Genomic DNA, 19,794 nt, shown 5'->3' with positions numbered 1-19,794 from the left:
ATATTTATTGATATGCACAGACTAGTACACATTTAGGTCTGTAATGGAACGTGACTGTTGATATTTATAAGGGAAAAAACGAAAAAAAAATTTGAAAATTTTTTTTTTTTGAAAAAAAAAAAAAAAAAACGGCCCATAGCGGCGCGAGGCCCCTTGGGGCGCGAGGCCCCCTTGGGGCGCGAGGCTTCAGCCCATAACCAATCTAACTCATCATAACCAATCGGCCAGTGGTACCAGTTGTTGTCAGGTAAAAAACAAAATCAAATGGGCCGATGGGCCTGCCCGGGCCAAAAAAAAAAAAAAAAATCGGCCAGCCCAAAATAGGGCCGGCCGATGGTGATTTTGTTGGGCCGGGCCGGCCCAAAAAAAAAAAAAAAAAAAAAAAATGTTTATTTTTTTTTTGGCCCGGGCAGGCCCAAAATCACCATCGGCCCACCGGGCAAATGCCCGGTATGCCCGATGGCCAGTCCACCCCTGTGTCTATCTAACGCTGGGTTAATACAAATTACTGATTGCTTGGGTAGCTTGACAGGTATGGATGAGGACGTGATAATGACTTGCCATTGGCTGGGTTGACTGTCAGTCAATCAAATTAAATATATCTTTATTGCTTTGCCCCCCCCCCCCCCACACACACACAGAAACACACCCACGAACACACACCCCATTTTCCCATGGACCTCATGGACCTCATACTGCTTTTAAGAGATTACTGGTACCCAGTATATTAAAGGTCACTAGACACATACTCATCTTCATTTAAACTCTTAAAGGAATAGTATTGATCAAACCAAATTGTTCTCCAGAGAGCACAATCTAAGTTTTAAATCAGAACAATTACTCATGACCAGCTAATGAATTTCTGTCAACGAATGTCTTCTGTCTGCAAAGCTGTAGGCCAAGTGAGGGTGGAAAAATACAAAGTCTGCATCAAATCGTTACCCAAGAGAAGAAGTTTTTCATTTGACTGTTATTTGTCTGCTGAATACACTGGCTCCTGGCAAGACCTGACCGGGGTTTTGATCTATAGAGCTTGTTTCCCCTCTCTTTGCTTATGACACAGACAGGGATTGTGTGACATTTGACATGTGTGGGGGTGGGGTATGAACAGTGTGTGCTCATTATAGCATTACTGCTATGAAATATAACTCAAAATACAAAGCCGTACAAAAAAAGATGAGGAGATCACATGAAGAGCGGGATTTGGGTTGATATGAAACTGAAAATAAAAAGATATGTTTTACGATTGTCTGAGCCCTGCTAACAAACCTATGCTCTAAATGTGGTAGTGTTTTATATCACCATCAGCATACAGTTGAATGTACACGCTCTTTTGTTGGTATCACATGTAGACATGCTGGTGGGACTGCGACTGAAATAGGAGACGTGAATGAAAAAAACATGGACTACATCCTAAAAATGATAATATTTATAGAAAAAGAATCTACATCCGGATATTTGCACTCACACAGAAAAATTGACATTTATTTCTCCTCCTGCTGAGGGGTTAGATCTTTTGCAGTCGGCTTACCAACCTGGATATCATGCTCTGTGAGGTTTTTATTCACAGCTCAGAAGCTATGCTCAGAAGTCATGACAGTGCTAAGTCTTATGCATTGACTATATTTAACAATGAACGAAGTATGCAGTCACGTGACCCATTGGTTTTTGAAGACCAGTTTTGAAGCCCATTTTCCTCCGCACGTAGCACAGCCGTGTTGCTCAGCAGCAAGCCCACTTGCATGTTCATCAAAGTTAGCTTTCTTCCGAGCTCCTTCAGCTGAACCCCACCACATTATCTGCAGGGCTGCTTTCAGAAATCCAAAATGTCCATCGTGTTTAGCCGGAAGTGGGTTCGTAAATATGGAATAGAATTTTGAATGTTCCTCACCTAACCCTAACCCTTATGTATAAAATATTAAAGGGGACCTATTATGAAAAACACGTTTTTTCTTGCTTTAACATATATAAAGTGGTCTCCCCTCACCCTGCCAACTCAGAGAAGGAGGAAAGCAACCAAATTCTACAGCCGCCCGGATGAGCCATCCAATGTCATGTGACTTCTATGAGCCGTTCAGATTCTGCTCCTGCCGTGACGTCACGACTGGAGCGATGCGTGAAACCACGCCCACAACTAACTCAGCCAGCCAGAGCTTCCGCCATTTTTTCGTAGCGGTGTATCGCGTCATTCAGGCAGCCAATCAGCACAGAGCCTCATTATCATAGCGCCCGCCCACTCAGAATCCCACATAGAGATGGAGGTTAGAAACTGGGATGATAAAGACATGGCTTAGAGACTGAATTTCTAATTTATTTAGCAAAAACAATCAAAAGCTTGTTTTTAAGACATTCAAGGCCCATTTAAAATAGGTATTAGATGCCATAATATGTCCCCTTTAAAATAGATCTCATCTTAATGTTTTCGCAGTGAAAGATGTATACATAATGGATCAATACTGCTCACCACAGGTTAATAGTAAATTAACTTACTATTAATTTGAATCATTTGGAAAGGCAGAAGTTAAAATATACTGAACCATAAATCTTCAGATTTGCTACAGAGCAAGTAATAGATCTGAAGTTATAGCACAAAATAACTTCAATGGCTGCTATGAGCTATGTACCACTAGATCTGAAGTTATGAAGACATGATACTGCTAATTACCTAGTAAAAGATCTAAAGTTATAACTTTGTGTCTGGTGCTCTTCTCTTAGGATACCTGGGATTAGTACTACAAGGACCCCAGGAACAATGTTTTACAACTACTACAAAACAACCACTGCACTCATCCGTGTTGGAGAGGCTGGTCTATCTTGTCAATTCCATATATGAATTTAAACTTGGTTTAAGTAGTCAGCATTAGCCAATAGAAGATATTACGCTGCTGGCTAATATAATCTATTGGCTAGATTAATAAAACAACTAGGTTAATGAATTTTAACTAGCTATACAAGACCCTGAGCACGGTCTTTGATAGGGCAGTATTATTAAAATAATTGTACACTTTAAAAGATGTTCTAACTTTTTAGTGCTTGTTTATTGAGAACCAATTCTGGTTTGAGGAACCAGTAGGCTTTTAATATGACTGAAAATGGATAAAAAGTCTTCTATAGTGCAATGCAGGGACATTTAGTAAGGAGGAGAAAAGAAAAGCAGCAATGCCTTGTTAATGTCAAAAGTAGCTTACTGGACAGAATCATTGTGCTGATGTGCTTGTGCAGGCAGTAAAACCTGTCAACCATTTAAGGGAAAGCTTGTTCTACACCTACCAGCCTTTATTCTGCAGTAGGGATAGTTAAGGTAAGAAGGATGCACATTTAAGCTTCTCATTTCACAGAAATTAGTATTGCCCAAAAAAGGGTCAGAATGTAAACAGCTTTCAAAAGAAAGGAAATATCACCACCACTTTTATTACATTAATTCTGTTACCTTTACAACTTCACTGACACATTCAAACATATAACCTTGTCTAATTATATGTTTGTCATAATAATTACTGTATTTACTCTTTGGTAGTTTGGTAGAAAACAAATAACTTACTTATAGAATGGATGATGGCAGAGCAGTTGAATTAACAAAGATAAAGAACACTGAATCAAAGCAATGACAGGCTGCACAGCCTGTTGAGTAACAATAAAGGTTTGAAAATGCTGATCCACCCTATGTAATAGCATTTTCGTTGAGGAAACTGCATTACATAGAAAATAAAAGCTCTTGTACTAGCCAAGGCTTTGGCCCGGGGCCTTGAAGGCTTTACAGGGATGAAAGCACAGAGACTAATGGGGACAATAAGCACTGATCCCGATCAAGGCAAAGTAAACATTTCATAGCCTCAAACAACAGGCTCTGAGAAAATTTGCATATGTCACATCATCAACATCTTAATTGAGACCCCACCTATCAAACAAGAGGCGTGTTTCCACTAGTGGGACTTCCAGAAACCTTTATGAGGCAAAAAAAAGTTCCCGTAGTAGGAAAGGTACTCAGGTGGGCCAACAGGATCATCTTGGTGGGGGGTCTCTGCTAATCAGGATTTCTGGATTACGTTCAGCAATCTCATGTGAACATTAATGTATGTGAACACAACTCATTTGAACCATTTGGACCAGAAATATTTTGCTACATTTGATGAAGTTGGAGATGCCAAGAAAAAAGATGGACTGGCGGTTCAGGTCTTGTTTGCATATTATGCAAATGTATAGGTCGGATGGGTAGTTTCTTTTAATCTCACAAAAATGCAAGTATCATTTGTTTATGTGTTTCTTCTTTTTCTCTTTCTTCTTTTGCTGCATTCATCTTTTTTACCTCCTTTTATGCTGCTAGCAGAAAAAAATGTACATCATTGCCACCTCATGGCAGGACTTGTTCAGTCAAAGGTTCTTGTGTGGCACTACAGTGTAATGGAAACACGTTGCCTGAAAGGTCTGAAGAGGAAGAGGTTCCTGTCTGGCACGTTTTCGCTGAGCTCCTGCTCGTGGAAACGTGCCTAAAGAGAGGTATGACTAACCTCCTCAGAGAGTAGTAAGTGTGACACTTCTTCCAATCCAATCACATTTTTTTGTTAAGCACTTTTTTTTACTAAAGAATAAATAATAATAAACAAATTCCACTGTGGAATGAAGCTGGAAGACAGTACAGGTCAACATTTGTCTTCCACACCACATACAGTACAACATTTCAAGCCTTCTGCATCAGCTTGTGGCTTTATATAAATGTTCCTGATGAGGTTCCAAATATTCCTCCCCTATACAGTCGTCACTTTTAGTTTCAAAATATTTCCTCAAACTTACATCACACTATATGAATAATATGAATAATAATAATGTCTTAGCCTAACAGCTTTTATCATTATTATCATTATTACAATCTTATAAATCTACAATCCAGAGCTACAGCCTATTGAACTGTCTGTACATGTCAATGTTGACAGTGGACACTAAGGTACCTTTTAATTCGATTTTTTTTTTTTTTTAATCTTATGAAACCAGACACTTAAGCAAATGAATAAAATTAACAAGAATAGGTTTTGAATATATGCTTTGCTGAGGACAGAAATGCAAGAACTGCATAGAAGGGCAGCATCCCGCCTTCCTGTTCAGTGACCTGACCCCCCTCCACCCTTTATACCAAGTAATTAAAATGCTCAGCTGTTCCAAGATTGCTGCATCGATAAACATACTCAATTTACTTTCAGATTACTGAGTTAAATGTCAAGGTCACCTGCAGGAGGCTTTTCACTTCTAAAAATGACACCTACTTAAGGCCTGTAAATGGTCTGTTACCCTTACACCCTCATGAAAAAAGACTTTATTGGAAGGGGTGCAGGTGCAACATACCCGGTGGAAAGCTGGCAAGCCAGTTCTTAGTCCCGGTCAAATAGTGGAGTCAGTGTACATCCAAATGCACCACACACTGAAGCTTTCAAAAAACAATATTGTAGCAAAATCTTCAATCAGATACCTCAGTCAAGTCAAATACTGCAGGTCTCTGGTGTTTTTGTTGAGATACAACATGTGCTACCTGAATGAGCTCCTTTTAGACATGCTCTCTTTTCTGTGAATTAGACTGCAGCTGAAAGTATTTTCTCTGAGATCATATGAATCAATATTTCCAGCTGCCCCTTTATTGCCTTTTGGTTTAACACACTACAGTGGGCTTGTTCAAGTGATATGAACTTTTGAATGGAAAAAGGGATTTTTTTTTATGCAGCTCTGTGAATGTAAAATATTGTGCATGCATCTATATTTTACAAATTAAGACATTTTTTAATTTATTTATTTTTATCTCATCACAAAAGGGGGCTTGGGTGCCAGGAGCAAGCATTGTCCTCTAGTATGTGACAATAATAATAATAATAATAATAATAATAATAATAATAATAATAATAATAATAATAATAATAATAATAATAATAATAAAAATAGTATAAAACCTTTGTTTTAATATGACATCTGTATTAAAGTCGAAAGTATTAAAGTATTAAAGTTATATAGTTAACAGTTGTATAACAGTGGTAAAAAAATCAACTTTCTTTTCTCTATTTTTTAAATACTTTATAGCTCTTAAGTGTATATTTTTCTTTGACCTGCATTATTTTTATCTGCCCTGTTCTTGCTGAAGGCTTGTAAATAAATATATGTTTAAGAAGAAAGTTGAAGAAAAAAACAAAAATCATGGATTCAGCTGATCCTACATTCTTTCCTTGGGCAAAGTACTTCACAGCTGTGGTGACCTGATTGTCAATGCTCCATCCGCTTTTATTTTAAATCGGGCCCATGGGATCATCAACAGGCCTCTGCTCGGGGATCTCAGGGTGACTGCTAACCCACCAGACTTTGTGCTGCTTTTCAAACTACAAAATAAAGTGATGATAAATGTAGAAAATCATCACGAGAAAGCCAAGATAATCTCTAAAGTGAAGGCAGCAGTTATGTCAGTGGCAGCACTGAGAGTTTCGACCCCTAACTGGGAAAGTGACACCAGCAGATTCCAAAACTATGAAGATGGCCTCCGATCCATACTGAATAATCAAATCCAAATATTAGCAAACATGATGGAGTTTAATATCTCACAACTATGACTTATGATAGAGGAGAGTAAACTAGCTTAGACATGGTCTACATTTTAGATGCATGCAACACTGGCACATTTAAAACCTCACAACTCTTAAAAGTACATGAACATATAGTGGTACTTTGGGAGTTTTATAACTCTAATATCTGGGATTTGCATTTCTGACACCACCACAGAACTCATCAGTTCCAACAAAGTTCCGGAAATATCTTCTAAAGGAAAGAAAGAGATGATCTTGCTCCTTTCATTCAGACACATGCAGATAGAGATATTTGAAATTCATGAGCACTGTTGATACATATTCAAGAATAAATTTAAAATGAAACGTCACAGCATGACTCACATCTCGGAAGAAAGGAAGACTGATACAAAACCTTGGGGTTTGGCATTTATATATATAATTTACCTATTCCTGTTTAGGACTTTTTAAGAATTCTTAATGTCATGCTCTGTTCATGTATAATTTATCCACAACGTAGATACAAACACAAACTTTCAGTATTTAGAAGCCACAAAAATAGGTTTTTATTTTGGCTTCTGTTTCTTCCCATCATAGTTGTGAGAACATCTTTTAAACACCTCCTGTGTTGTGGCTCTTGCGTGTCCTTGTAAGGTGTTGCCTGCCAGCTCATGCATGCTCTGAGTAAAAATGTGATTCCTTAGCTAAAGTGCTCTGCCTGGCATGCCATCATCATTTTTTCCGGTTCCCCTGGGTTCAACTTTGATTTTCAGGGGACAGCACCAATAGGCACAGTAGAAACTACCTGTGGACACAAGCGGATAGGCATACGTCCCAATCAGAGATATAATTCACGTGATGTTGGCAGAAAGACAACCAGGCAATGTGGTTGGGTATGAAAGCTTGTGAATGACTGTTGTCAGTTGTTGTTCAAAGGTGTAATTAGCACTCCTCCAGATGTCCTGGTTGTTCTGAATAACAGTGTTTGGACTCTCCTGTACGAGTCATTGCTTAAAGCCCACTTTCACCCTGTCCGGATCTGTTTGGTACATGTTGTATGGCTGGAAATTGAATGAGAGGCACACCCATTTCAGCACAGAGAATTTTCACAAAGCAAATGGCCAGGTTAATTCAATTAACACCATTTAAATGGAATATAATAAGATTATAGATTGAACTGGACAGTATTCAACTAGAATTGGACAGAACTTTAATGCAGTGTGTGGTGACATTTGTTGAAAATGAATGCTAAGTAAATTAAGTGAATGAACTAGGATGAACGTAATTTAACATTTTGTGTATTTTACATATGATAAAAAATAGAGAAAAAAAAACAACCTTTCTTTCTGGTGTGACATTGTTTATTAAGATCAGGACAACAAAACATATTCATCTATAATGAAAACATGCACAAATAACTATGGAAAACATTACATTTAATACATTCAAAAAACATAGAAACATGTATTGTCTTCATCTTACCAGTTATTAATTATCATTAATTACTCAATATGTAATTAGATGCACAAAGAGACACAAATATTTTAATTTAAAGTTGGTATCAAGAGATATTTGACCTTACTGAAAATCACAGATGCAAACAATACAAAGAGTAGCGTTATAGACGGAGTTAGGAGCCACTAATCACAGGAATTCAGAATAATACCATTCAAATATGCAGATATTAATCAATTTAACAATGCACCCTTTACAGAGACCGTACTGATGACACAACAATCACATTCTCATTATACAAGACTTTTTTTTTTATGTGACCCCCTGACCATGCAAAATAATCTCTCAGCCAAAGTTGAAAGTATTCCTGTGGTTGAGAAATTTTGATTTCTTTCCACAAAGTGGGAAAAATTACACATCTAGATCTCAATCACTGCTTGACTACAATGTATTCTCCTCACCTCAGATGAATGCATTCGATCTCCTCGGTAACAGGCATGGAAGATGTCCTCATATCCATTTCATCCACTGTCTTAGTGGGGACATACGTTGACTTCCAGCGCAGGAGTACCATCTTCTTCAGGTACTTAACTGTGTTATTCTTGACACTTACAAAGCAGAAGGTATTTATCATGCTGTTGCTCATGGCAATGCACTCAATGATGTAAAAAGCCACCAGCGAGTTCTTCTGGCGGGAGATCAGTGTTGGATGGAAGTCACGCAGGATTGTGAAGCCGTAGTACGGTGCCCAGCACAGGATGTATGCTGTCAAAATCCCAATGAGCACCATCACTGTCTTGCGGCGACAACGCAATCTCTTTCTTATCTGCTCCGTCTGGAAACCTGGGACATTTTTGAACCAGAGCTCACGGGAAATGTGGGTGTAGCACATTGCCATGACGATCACGGGTCCAACGAACTCCACGGCAAAGACGAACAGGAAGTAGGACCGATAGTAGGCCTGCTGGTCCACAGGCCATATCTGGGCACAGAACACTTTGTGGGTGGTCGGGGTGGTGCCGCCGTGAGGGTACGTGGTCTCAGAAGCAAAGTAGGCAGATGGAATAGAGATGAGAATGGGAACAATCCACACTCCGGTTATTAGGCAATAAGCAGTTTGGTACTTCATACGTGGCCTCAGAGGATGGACTATGGCCATGTATCTGGATAGACACAGACAAAATGATGTATTATTGAGGAAGCAGCAAATACACCTGTGAAACAATGACATCGAGCAGCATTTTTAAGTTTTAAGCACTTTGAGTGCTGTGTGAGCAGCACCATATATTCATCAAATGGCCACCAGCTGCACATGCAAGATTAAAGTTCAATACACAACGCTCCGTTATTCTGTGATATTTTATTTTGGTATGAGGTCATTTTAAGAGACGTCCTAAATGCCCAATCCTATATAACCATTCAGCGAAGATTGACAAAGATTTGATATGATAGATGGCTTGTTGACTCTACTAAGCGTGTGAAATTAATTTTTTTTGTTCTTTTTTTTTTAATCTTAGTGGTTTTTTTCTTTTAGTATATGTAATAGTAACACTAAACAGTTTTCTCACGTGATTTATTTCAACTTTCACCTTTTAGTTTTCCCTAGCTCCATTATGTGTGAAAAATCTTTCACAGATTTTTATTTAATTTTACCTTTTTTTGTATCAACAGCATTTATAGACTTAAGTAAACACATGAAGAATTTATATATGTCAAGAAAAGTATGAACGTTGCCATACATTTAATTAAAATACTCTTTGTATCCTTTGAATGTACCTGTTGTAGTTTCAATAAATGATCACGGTTCTTTTTGGTGTGCTGCAGACATTACAGCATTGACACACATGCATTAACAAAGAGTGTATTTATGCAACCTGCACTGCCGGTTCATATATAGGGCAGAAAAAAGTAGACAAACTAACACCCACTTGCATGACAGCAGGCCTAGGGATTCTCCAAATTAAGCATTGTTCAGTAGTCTGTTGCTTGTTCTGTGATTTCAAATAATGACTGTACTTTGGCAGGCTTTTTATAAATTATCCAGTTATCTGTTACAATTAAGCTCAGAATAAACAACATTCTCATTGCGCAATGAAACCTGAAGCAAATTTCTGAATATTTATGGACATTGCAGTCATGTGTAACTTCTGGAGTTTTTTTGCCCATTACCCTGTGGGAGAAGATGCCGTCATCACTTTATGTGCTCAGGTTTCCTAATAAGATAGGCAACCTAATTGCTTCTTTTAGTGTTTCTGTGTCTCATCTTCCTTTTTTTAATTCTTACTCAATAACATATGTGTTTCATTTGTTGAGCAGATGAAGCAGGCAATTTGATTATACTGAGGCTCTGTCTTGTTAGCATTGAGTATCAAAATGTATATCATAAAGATTGCCTGTTTAAAATGTGCATATACAAATTTTTTAACGGCTGTCATCTGGTAGAAGAGCTAAGAAGGACGGATAGTTTACCGAGCTTTGTCTTTCTTGGTTGTCGTTTTCAAAAAAACAGATGTTGATTTTGGCTATTTGGAGTCTTCATAATCCAAATATTATTGCTTTATAATTCAAATTATTTGGATTCTTCATAATCCAAATAATTCAGGAGCACAATGGAAACATGCAATAGGATTACCTTCTGGTTTCAAGAGAACTCTGGAAAGCTATAAATATCACCATCATCATCAGTATAGACAGCCTGGTGACTTTCACTGTCTTTCACTGAGAATCATTCAAATTGAGTTAATGCAAATTGAGGACAATGGATCAATAATTTGTTGAGTTTAAGCATTAAAATCTGACAACAAAATCAAGGCAGTGCCAATAACGCCATCAAATAAGAAAAAATAAGAAGCGATTACCTGTCCCGGTTTTCTCTGTCTATAAGACAGCATCAAAAACTGCGTCTGCAGCTGTGCTGCATTTGACACTAAGGGGTGATACAAGCTGTACTGTGGAATAATAGAGCTCTCTAGAAGTTGGTGCTGCTGTGATGTTTAGAGAATTACACGTTTTCAAAACAAAACAGGAGGGATGCCTAAAGCCTTTTGCAATATTGTTGAGCATGCCAGGAAAATAATCGATAGAAACCATCAGAGTCCCTCAGACTTTCATCAATACTCACCAAACCCTGAACATGCGATTTTTAAACATTCACGAAACAAGTTCAGAAAGGATCAAGTAGGTAAAGCGCTTTCACAGACAAGAGGGGCTCTTTCAGGCATGAATTAAATTAACACCTCTAAATGGCCAGCCGAGTTATTTTCTGTCTTTGAAAGTAGGTTGTCATTTATAGCCGTAGTCGTTTAATCATATCAAATATTCTGGCAACCCTGATTTAATCCTATACATTCAGAAATATCCATTCTAATTGTCGGTCTGCAAAGGCAATTCATGGCATAGCTGTAGCTGATAAAGCAAAGATTACTCATAATACCAACCAAAACAAAGAATACAATTAAAGAAAATCACTATAAAATAAAACAATGTTTTATATAGCTAAGAAGTAACTCCAGTGCTGTGTTTTTTGTAACAAAAAAAAAGATTTTAAATTGATTTATTAGCTTTTACAACATACCTCCATAATAATTAGTGCTGCCAAGCGATTAAAAAATTGAGATTAATTAATTAACACCTATAATTAATTAATCTGATTAATCTCTTTTTTAATCTCACCTAAAGATTACTGAGAAAACCCCTCAACTTGAGGGGTTTTACTTTAAATTCATTACATTATTGTGGCAGATCAAAAGATTGATTTATAACAAAAAAAGTGGCTTTATAAAGTAATTTATTTATTTTTTTAACAGACTTGAACAGATGCAGTCCTAGCCATTTACATCCCCGTGGCAAGAAAATTTAACATTCTCTCGGTTGCAGACGTGCGCATGCGCGTTGTGCTCTCCTCGAGTCTAGTTTGGGGAAGAGCGTTGCTGTGGCAACATCGTTGCTGCTAACGTTAGCGGTGGCTGCGCTCGCGAACCGGGTGCTTTGCGTTTATGTGACTAAACTTGAGCTGCTTCGGTGGTGAGAAAAGTCCTTTCCACACAGAACACACATTACTCTACAATAGAAAAAGAGTCGACCAGGTGCTCGTTAGGGTGTGACGGCTGTAAAATGGTGCTCTTGGATCGTACCTGGGAAACAATGTGGAAAAATAGAAGCTAAAGATCCAGGCACTCGAGACGAGGTGGATAAAAAGGTAAAAAAGCCTTTATTAGAAGAGGGCTGCCAACATGGGGAGTGATGAGTTTAACTCCCCATACCACCTTAAAATGTTGCTATATGGTTCACTTGTGTTTTCGCCTTGATGAGTGATTGTTTTCACCTGTGCTCATTACCACACCTGTGGTTATTTATACGGGTTCCTTTCCTCTGTATTGCTTTTGCCCTGATGAAGGCCAGATAGGCCGAAACATGTTGGCAGCCCTCTTCTAATAAAGGCTTTTTTACCTTTTTATCCACCTCGTCTCGAGTGCCTAGATCTTTAGCTTCTGTTTTTACACATTACTCTACCTTTATGAATAGTGGCGTCGGGTCGTCTTAGAAATGTAAATTCCCCATTCACTGGACCGACAACTTTCACATGTTCCTCCATGTTCACTTCTCTTCTCCACTACTCACCGTTCCTCCCCAGGCCTGTCCAGCTACAATGGGAGTCTACCAGCGTAGCTAAACACGCCCACACGCAGGGACAGCCAATCAATGTGTGACTGACCAATGCCCCCCCAGCAACTCTTCCAGGAGCCCACCGCACAAACACAGATTTCATAATAAAGTAAACTTTATAATAAACAGAAAAAGTAAAGTTAGAGATAATAATGCGATTAAAAAACATAAGGCGCTAAACATGCCTATAATTAATTAATCACAATTAACGTGCTAATTTGACACTCCTAATAATAATCTCAAAATAAACAAGTTCATCATCCAGTATTTGTTCTGAGTCATCTGTGTCTCCCTTAAACATAATATCCAGCAATCCAAGCTTATAATTCTTCTATTACTGCTGTAATTTTTTCCTACATTCATCTGTGTATGTGGCTCACATTTTTGTGAAATGCTTTGAGGTCTTTTAAGTCTATTTGAATGCTGTTTTCATACCAGATGCTTTAATTAGTATTGAAACGTACAACGCTTAATTAAAATATTTACAATGATTCTGCAGAATTCAACAGTGCAGAAAAGTCACAGCACCATAGGGTGCTAAGGATAAAGCGACTAGATACAAACCATCCAGTTTGAAACTATGTATTGACATTGGTGCCTTTTTTAAAAAAAAAAAATCATTGGAGCATGTTAAGAACAGAAACATGTAGTAAGACTGACCAGATTGCAGCTGTGTTCTGTCATACATAAAGGCCCTCATAACGCTGAAAGCTCTGATGTCTGGAGGACATAAATGGTCTTTGCTTTTGCCTTTAACACGATTCTTATACAGGAAGAAGTCTTAAAGTGATCTTTTAAGCATATCGTTTTGAAATAGAAATATTTTCCTAATAGCAAGTTTCTTTATCATTTCTCACTTTCTAAATCTGACTTAACAACATCTAATCATCTTTTTTGTCCACTTTGGGGCAAAGAAAAAATAAATAGAAAATAAAAAAGGTGATACTGATAAATCCCATTTTAAGATAAGAGGTTTAGAATGGTCACATCTGTTATGGAGCAGGACAATAAATAATTCAGATGTTTCTTGCCACTAGTGTGAAGCCTGTTTTAATTCTCTTTAAACTCTTATTACTTTGTAGTCTTCCACATACTGAGGAAAATATCATGTCCCTTGGCTGTGTTTTACTATTTTCAACAGCTTATTTATTAGCTTTACATGCCTTTGGTTTTGGTACATAACTGCTCCACTGGTTCTTTCTCAGCATTGTTTCTAAACACCAGTGTGGGTGTTCTTGAACTCAGTGGACACATGTGTGTGTTCTTACACATTAAGAAAATGGCACATCTAATATTTCTGCTCAAGCCATTGATGTGTGAGGCATGCCTGAAGACAGACATCAACTTCAAACATGCTGCACTTTGATGGGTAATAAATATCTAGATTAAATCAAGGCTCATTTTTATACGTCCTTTGAAGCGTTAGCTAAAGTTTGAAAAACACAAATCTTTAATTGTGATAAGTAATAAATCAGAGCTCTGGAAGTGTTTACTGAAATATACTGCCAGTTTACACTACAAAGAGGAGCGATTCGTGTGAGAGCGTCTTTAGTGGGAATGAACAACATTTTTTAATCTTGCACCTTGTTCACTTCAAAACCTATAATAGTACCAATATGGTACTGCGCTTACTTTGGGGATTTCATAAATGTCAGTGCTGAAGAGTGATACGCTGCTTTTGGGTTTCCCCTCACGTACAATAATCTGAAATTCTTATTATGTTTTAAAAAATAAAGAGACTGCATCAAACACAGATTTGGTTTTGAGCAGTTTGGATATCCCGCTGTGACTTAGTGCTTTGCATCCGACATAAAAAAGCTAATGATGCCTAGAAAACAAGGAGGGAACTGAAGCTCTGATGGGTACCTCTGAGGCTGAATGAGCTTTTAAATGTCCTAAAAATGATCAAACAGAAATATCTACACTACTATCATCTATTATGAAGGATCTAAAAACTTACTGCACTTTTTCTCCCAGCCTTTTCTGAAAATGACATGAAATGTAATTAGCTGAAACCTTTTCTTGGATTTTAAAATTACTTTTCTTTTTTTGTTTGTGTACACAAACAATGAAATTATTACATGTAGGACTACAATGTCATGACATTTTGAGAAAGTGACATTTAAGAAGTATCCCAGTTGCAACAGGTTATTGAAGTATACAGCAGTGATGGAGAGAACAAAATGGCCCTCTGCACAAACTGATAGTCTGGTGTATGTACTTAGTCATTGTTCTCTGTAGAACTTCTTATAGGAATATATTTCACTTTAGATAGAAAATTGGGTGAATATTTCCGTAGTAATTAGTCAGATATGGTGCGGAAAGTTTAACCATTACACAGTGAGGACCACCTTATATACTGAGTATATAGTCATGCACCTTCACTTTGAGATAACCGCACTTGACAACTAAAGTGCAATAAGAAAACAAAAATGACAAATCTTAATGCCAGCTCATCAGGAAAATATTTTAAAGGAAGTGGCCTTTCCTTTCACAGATATTAATCACTGCACTAATCATGATCTAAAGATTTATTACGACAGTATCACCCTGTAAGATCTCTCGGACCTCATGTGTTACGCAATTAATCATATGCTTTTCAATGATCATGCAGTTACTCCTGTTCTTGTTTTTTTTTTTCTTCTCACTTTAAGTGTCTGAAACCTTAGCAACCAGCTGGTGATTTTATCAAAATCCAAAACAAACATGACAGGTTTATGAATATTCTTTAAAACTGCCTTTACAACTGTCATTTATCAGCCCAAAACAAAAATATTGGCACCTGCTATTGTTATGTAAATAAGATAGGTTGCATATCTCCCAACCAGATTAGTGAAAAAGCCTTGGATCATTGTCTTAGTTGCTCAAAATCTCATAGATTAAGAATGATGGAGAAAAACTGAAATGTTTTATTAACAAAGCCAACCAAAGGTTGCACAAATAATTTGCTGCCTTGTCATTTTCAGCTAAAGCTGCATACAAATATGTTGAGCTTGTTTTTCTCTGGTTCTTTGTGGAAAGGATATTGATTCAAAAATAATACTGTGGTTAAGTTTTGTCGATACAAACCTTGGTAGATGCAGTGGGAGGGTTTTCACAAGAAGAAGAACATGTGCACTCAACTATATGGAAAAATAGGACACAAACGTTGAGATTTTAAAAGGTTTAACATACTCACCTGTCAACTGCAATGGCAAGCAATGCGTTTGTGGACACGTAGAGGGACACGGTCCTGAGGTAATTAACAGATGCACACAGCACCAGTCCGTGATCCCAGGAAAGCTGTTTTACCACATAGTAGTCCACCAGGAACGGGCAGCACACCACTGCCACAATAAAGTCTGAAATCGCCAGATTAGCAATGAGCAGGTTGGTGAGATTGCGAAGCTTTTTGTAGCGTGTCAGTGTGGCAATGAATATGAAGTTTCCCAACCCGCAAACAAGCATGATGCACACGAGGACAATGGCAATAACAATTGTGGCCACGAAGAAGGCTTGACCCTGTGTTGTGTCTGGGATCTCATCAGGAGGGATGCCATAGTCCATATCATAGCCGTCCAGATACTGATCCAACTTGCCATCTGGGAGGTTATCCTCCATCTCTGTAGAAGCTGCTGTCATATGGCTGATATTTGACTCAGCCATGATTTCAATAACAATCTTTTGTTAGTTTAGAAAACCTGGATTTGAGAACAACTTGTTCCATCGATTTAAGTGAAGACTGGTCATGCTGTGTGATGCATCGTGCCAAATGTCACTTCTTCAAATATTGTTGTCTGTTTGCATGTAAACAAGCATTCAAACAGCTTGTATCTTCTGTGGAAACAGGAGCACATCTTCACCTGGAACAGAAAGTCGCCATCTTGCAGTTATTAATGTGTTATTCAGAGCACAAGCACATTATCAAAACTAATTACATGAACTCAGTGTTTCAGGGATTTAGCACACGACTTTCTTTTTTTCTTTCTGATTAGTATGATTGAGGATGGAGTTATTGCTTACAGCAAAATACTTAATGTCTCAATAGGATTTAGTAAGACTTCATCATTTGCCATCAGAGCATCAGCGATGTAGCTGAGCGTGACAATGTTGCTAATTTACTATGAGTTTGTCACCTAAATCCCACTGCATCTGTATCCAAGTGTGAAGCAGCACTATAATGGAGAATCAATGGTAAAATGAATTTTTTTTAAAAAATCAAAAGAGAGAATCAAAACATATTTATGATGATAATGACCAAACAAAGTGCATAGAAATAAAATAAGAGACAAAAAGAGGCAATGCTGACATGAAAAAAAACACCTGTTTTTACTTTAAATTGGGGCTTTGATGGGTTTTATTAATGTTTCAAATGCTGCTGTTTAACATTAAGATGAAGATGGCTGTTGTAACATTTACTTACACAGATAAATCAAAGAAGAAGAAAATGAACATGCCAGGTACCTACCAGCAAATGTTGCAAAAGCGTTTGTAACTGACTTCCTGTGAAAACGACTTGAAAATCCTTTATCACTGAACAATTGATCCAGTGAATATTGAAGTTGGTTTTCTACAGCCTCCTGCGTGATGACAGCATCTGCCGGCAGACCGCTCCGCTCCTCCGACGCTCCTCTGGAGGAAGAGTTGAGTGCGCCTCTCCTCCCCTCCGGTGATAAAGCCTGAATAAAGGTTCTGCGTTAAATCGACGCAGAGCCTACGCCGTAGGTACGGCGTAGGCTACGGCGTATAAATCAGCCTTAAATATCACAATGAGGCGCGACGGAGAAATCGCCCACACGTGTTTCAGGAAGTGTGAAAGACGCCGACACGCCTGCACGTATGTGCGGGTAGTGGGTGAAAGTTCACTGAATTGATGCAGGTCTATTATTCCGTTTTGTGCCCAATACACTGGAAAAAAAAATAAAAAATCTAAGCGCATGTAAATATAATTTAAATTTAGTATTTAAATCTGTGATTTAACAATTGAAAATGAAGTTTGTTGCTTTACATGAATACATCTAGTTTTGAACCTAATCTGCAAAACAAGACATTGTGCATTTTTTCCTTAACAATCAGTATTTATGTAATCCCAGGCAATCTTTTAATTTAGTCTACACACAAACAACAAGCAAAGATCCTGTTGTATTTACCTTTCCTTTTACAATTTTAATCTATTGGGCAGATCACGTTTAGATGAAACATGCTTTATTTGTTTAAGTAGAACACCACAGTAAAAAATATCTTGCATGATCTACTTTAAAAAAATTAAGGCAACTTTTTCGCATGAGATTTTTATGTAGATCAAGAAAGACTAGTCTTTGTATAAACTACTTAATTTTTAGTATGTACAAAATTCATTTGCAAGTAAAGTCAACTTAATTTTGATAAATAAAGTAAACTTAACACAATTAAGTTGACTGTACTTGCAAAATGTATTATTTACATACAAAAAATTAAGTATTTTATAAAAAGACTAGTCTTTCTTGATCTACATAATAATCTCATGCAAACATTTTTTTAAGTAGATCAAGCACAATATTTGTATCAGTGTATCTTATTTCCTTCAGAAGAAGGAAAAAGTGGTGAAAATACAGAAAACAAGTCATTAGTCATTGCAGCATAACAACTCCCGTTGTTATGCTGCATCGATGCAGCTGATCCTTACCATCACCTTTAAAATATTGTGTTATCACATCTTGCTGTTTTTTTTATATCACAGGTAATTAACTCCAAATGGACTCATAAAGGTTATGATGATCCCCTGGAAGGCTTTGCACTGTTCAGCAGCATTTAAATATCTGCTGCAAGTGCACTCAAACTGGGGGAAGATCACCTTAGTCATAACACCGTTTCAATCTAATCTCTTAAAAGATTAAATTTGTTAATCTGTGCTTAAAGGTAGGGGAAGCAATTGTATGCTTTTTTTCTATCCCAGAATTTTTTTGTCACATTTAGTTACCCACCTCATTAGTACACTGTAATCAACTATTTGGGATCAAGCTTTAGTTTACAGTATATAAAATCAGCAGAAAATGTCACAAAGGAACAAGTTGCCTTTACGACACTGTCTGAGATTTACTCTCGGTCTCTCCTCACTTCCTCCGTTATTGCTTTCTTGAGGTTTTTTTTGTCACCTTAGTCATTATATTCACTACATGAGGCCTGGGACAGGAGTCCAAAGTTAGTTTGAGTAGTTTTTGCCGATGCTAGGGGCAGGGGACCTCACGAGAGAGATGACATTTTCTTAAAATAATTAAATACTCTCTGAGTAAAATGCAGAAGTATATCCTGGACAGATCACCAGTCCATCACATGGCTCAGACAAATCAACAACTAAACATGCTCACACTCACTTCTATGAGAATCCCCAAGTAACCTGATACACCATGTTTCTGGACTGTGGGAAGAAGCCAGAGTACCCGGAGAATGCCCATGCAAACCCTGCAACCCTGCTGGAAGTCGTGCCAGGAGCCTTCTTCATGCCATGCAACAAAGCTTTCTTAACTTTCCCTTCACAGAACAGCAGCAGAAACAGGTTAAGAATATAATATTAATTAAAAAAAAGATATTTTCAACACACTCTGATTTAAGATTTTATTCAAATAAGTCTTGTAAATCTGAGGATTTATAAGAAAATATTAAGCTTTCAATCAAAATCTTTATATTTCTCAACATCTGAAGAACTTAGAAACAAGAAAATAATTCCATGCCAGAAGATACAGCAATTTCTTTTATTTTCAGTTTTAATTTTTTAGGGGAAATTCACCATGGATTTCTATTACAATATATACTGAAGCATGGTTCTCCAGGCTTCAAAAGATAAAGGAAACCATATATCATATTAGAATTGAATTGCTTAAAGAGTCTTTGTTATAGGTACAAGTTCATAATTTCAGTTTTGAAATTTGCAAGAGAAGGTTTTCTTGTATTTTTGTTTTTAAAAACATACATAATTGAAATGATTTTCTTGCAACACTTGCTGTCAGTTGCTGCTGAAAAGTCCTTGATTTTGATTATTCATTGCAGTAATCATGATTTAAGCCACTTCAAAGAGCCAAGAAGGTTATTGTTGTGGGAAGGGAGGATCTCCTGTAGTGGTCTGTGTTGCAGCAGATGTGACTGAAGACACTCCATTGCTGAATCACTGTGTTGTGAAGAGGAT

At 37.4% G+C, this 19,794-nt stretch overlaps 1 protein-coding gene across 1 annotated transcript; it reads right to left on the bottom strand.

Annotated features, from left to right (window-relative positions):
* Nucleotides 1–8,023: 8,023 nt before the first annotated feature.
* Nucleotides 8,024–17,287, bottom strand: prokr1b (prokineticin receptor 1b). The gene is made up of 3 exons (XM_061745201.1): nucleotides 17,101–17,287; nucleotides 15,832–16,495; nucleotides 8,024–9,151 (listed from the first exon to the last, which is right to left on the bottom strand). The coding sequence occupies exons 2-3, from the start codon at nucleotides 16,296–16,298 to the stop codon at nucleotides 8,446–8,448; spliced, it is 1,173 nt and encodes a 390-aa protein (XP_061601185.1). The 5' UTR covers nucleotides 16,299–16,495; nucleotides 17,101–17,287; the 3' UTR covers nucleotides 8,024–8,445.
* Between the last annotated feature and the right edge of the window lie 2,507 nt (nucleotides 17,288–19,794).

Source organism: Cololabis saira, chromosome 17, assembly GCF_033807715.1.
Source record: "Cololabis saira isolate AMF1-May2022 chromosome 17, fColSai1.1, whole genome shotgun sequence".
Classification (NCBI taxonomy): Eukaryota; Metazoa; Chordata; class Actinopteri; order Beloniformes; family Belonidae; genus Cololabis; species Cololabis saira.
Note: the sequence above shows the minus strand (reverse complement) of the source record. Positions and strands in the feature narration are given on the sequence as shown.

Coding starts and splice junctions, on each gene's coding strand:
- prokr1b (XM_061745201.1), bottom strand. CDS start 16,298: ATGGCTGAGTCAAATATCAGCCATATGACAGCAGCTTCTACAGAGATG. Junction 9,152..15,831: donor CTTGCCATTGCAGTTGACAG/GTGAGTATGTTA, acceptor GTGTCTATCCAG/ATACATGGCCATAGTCCATC.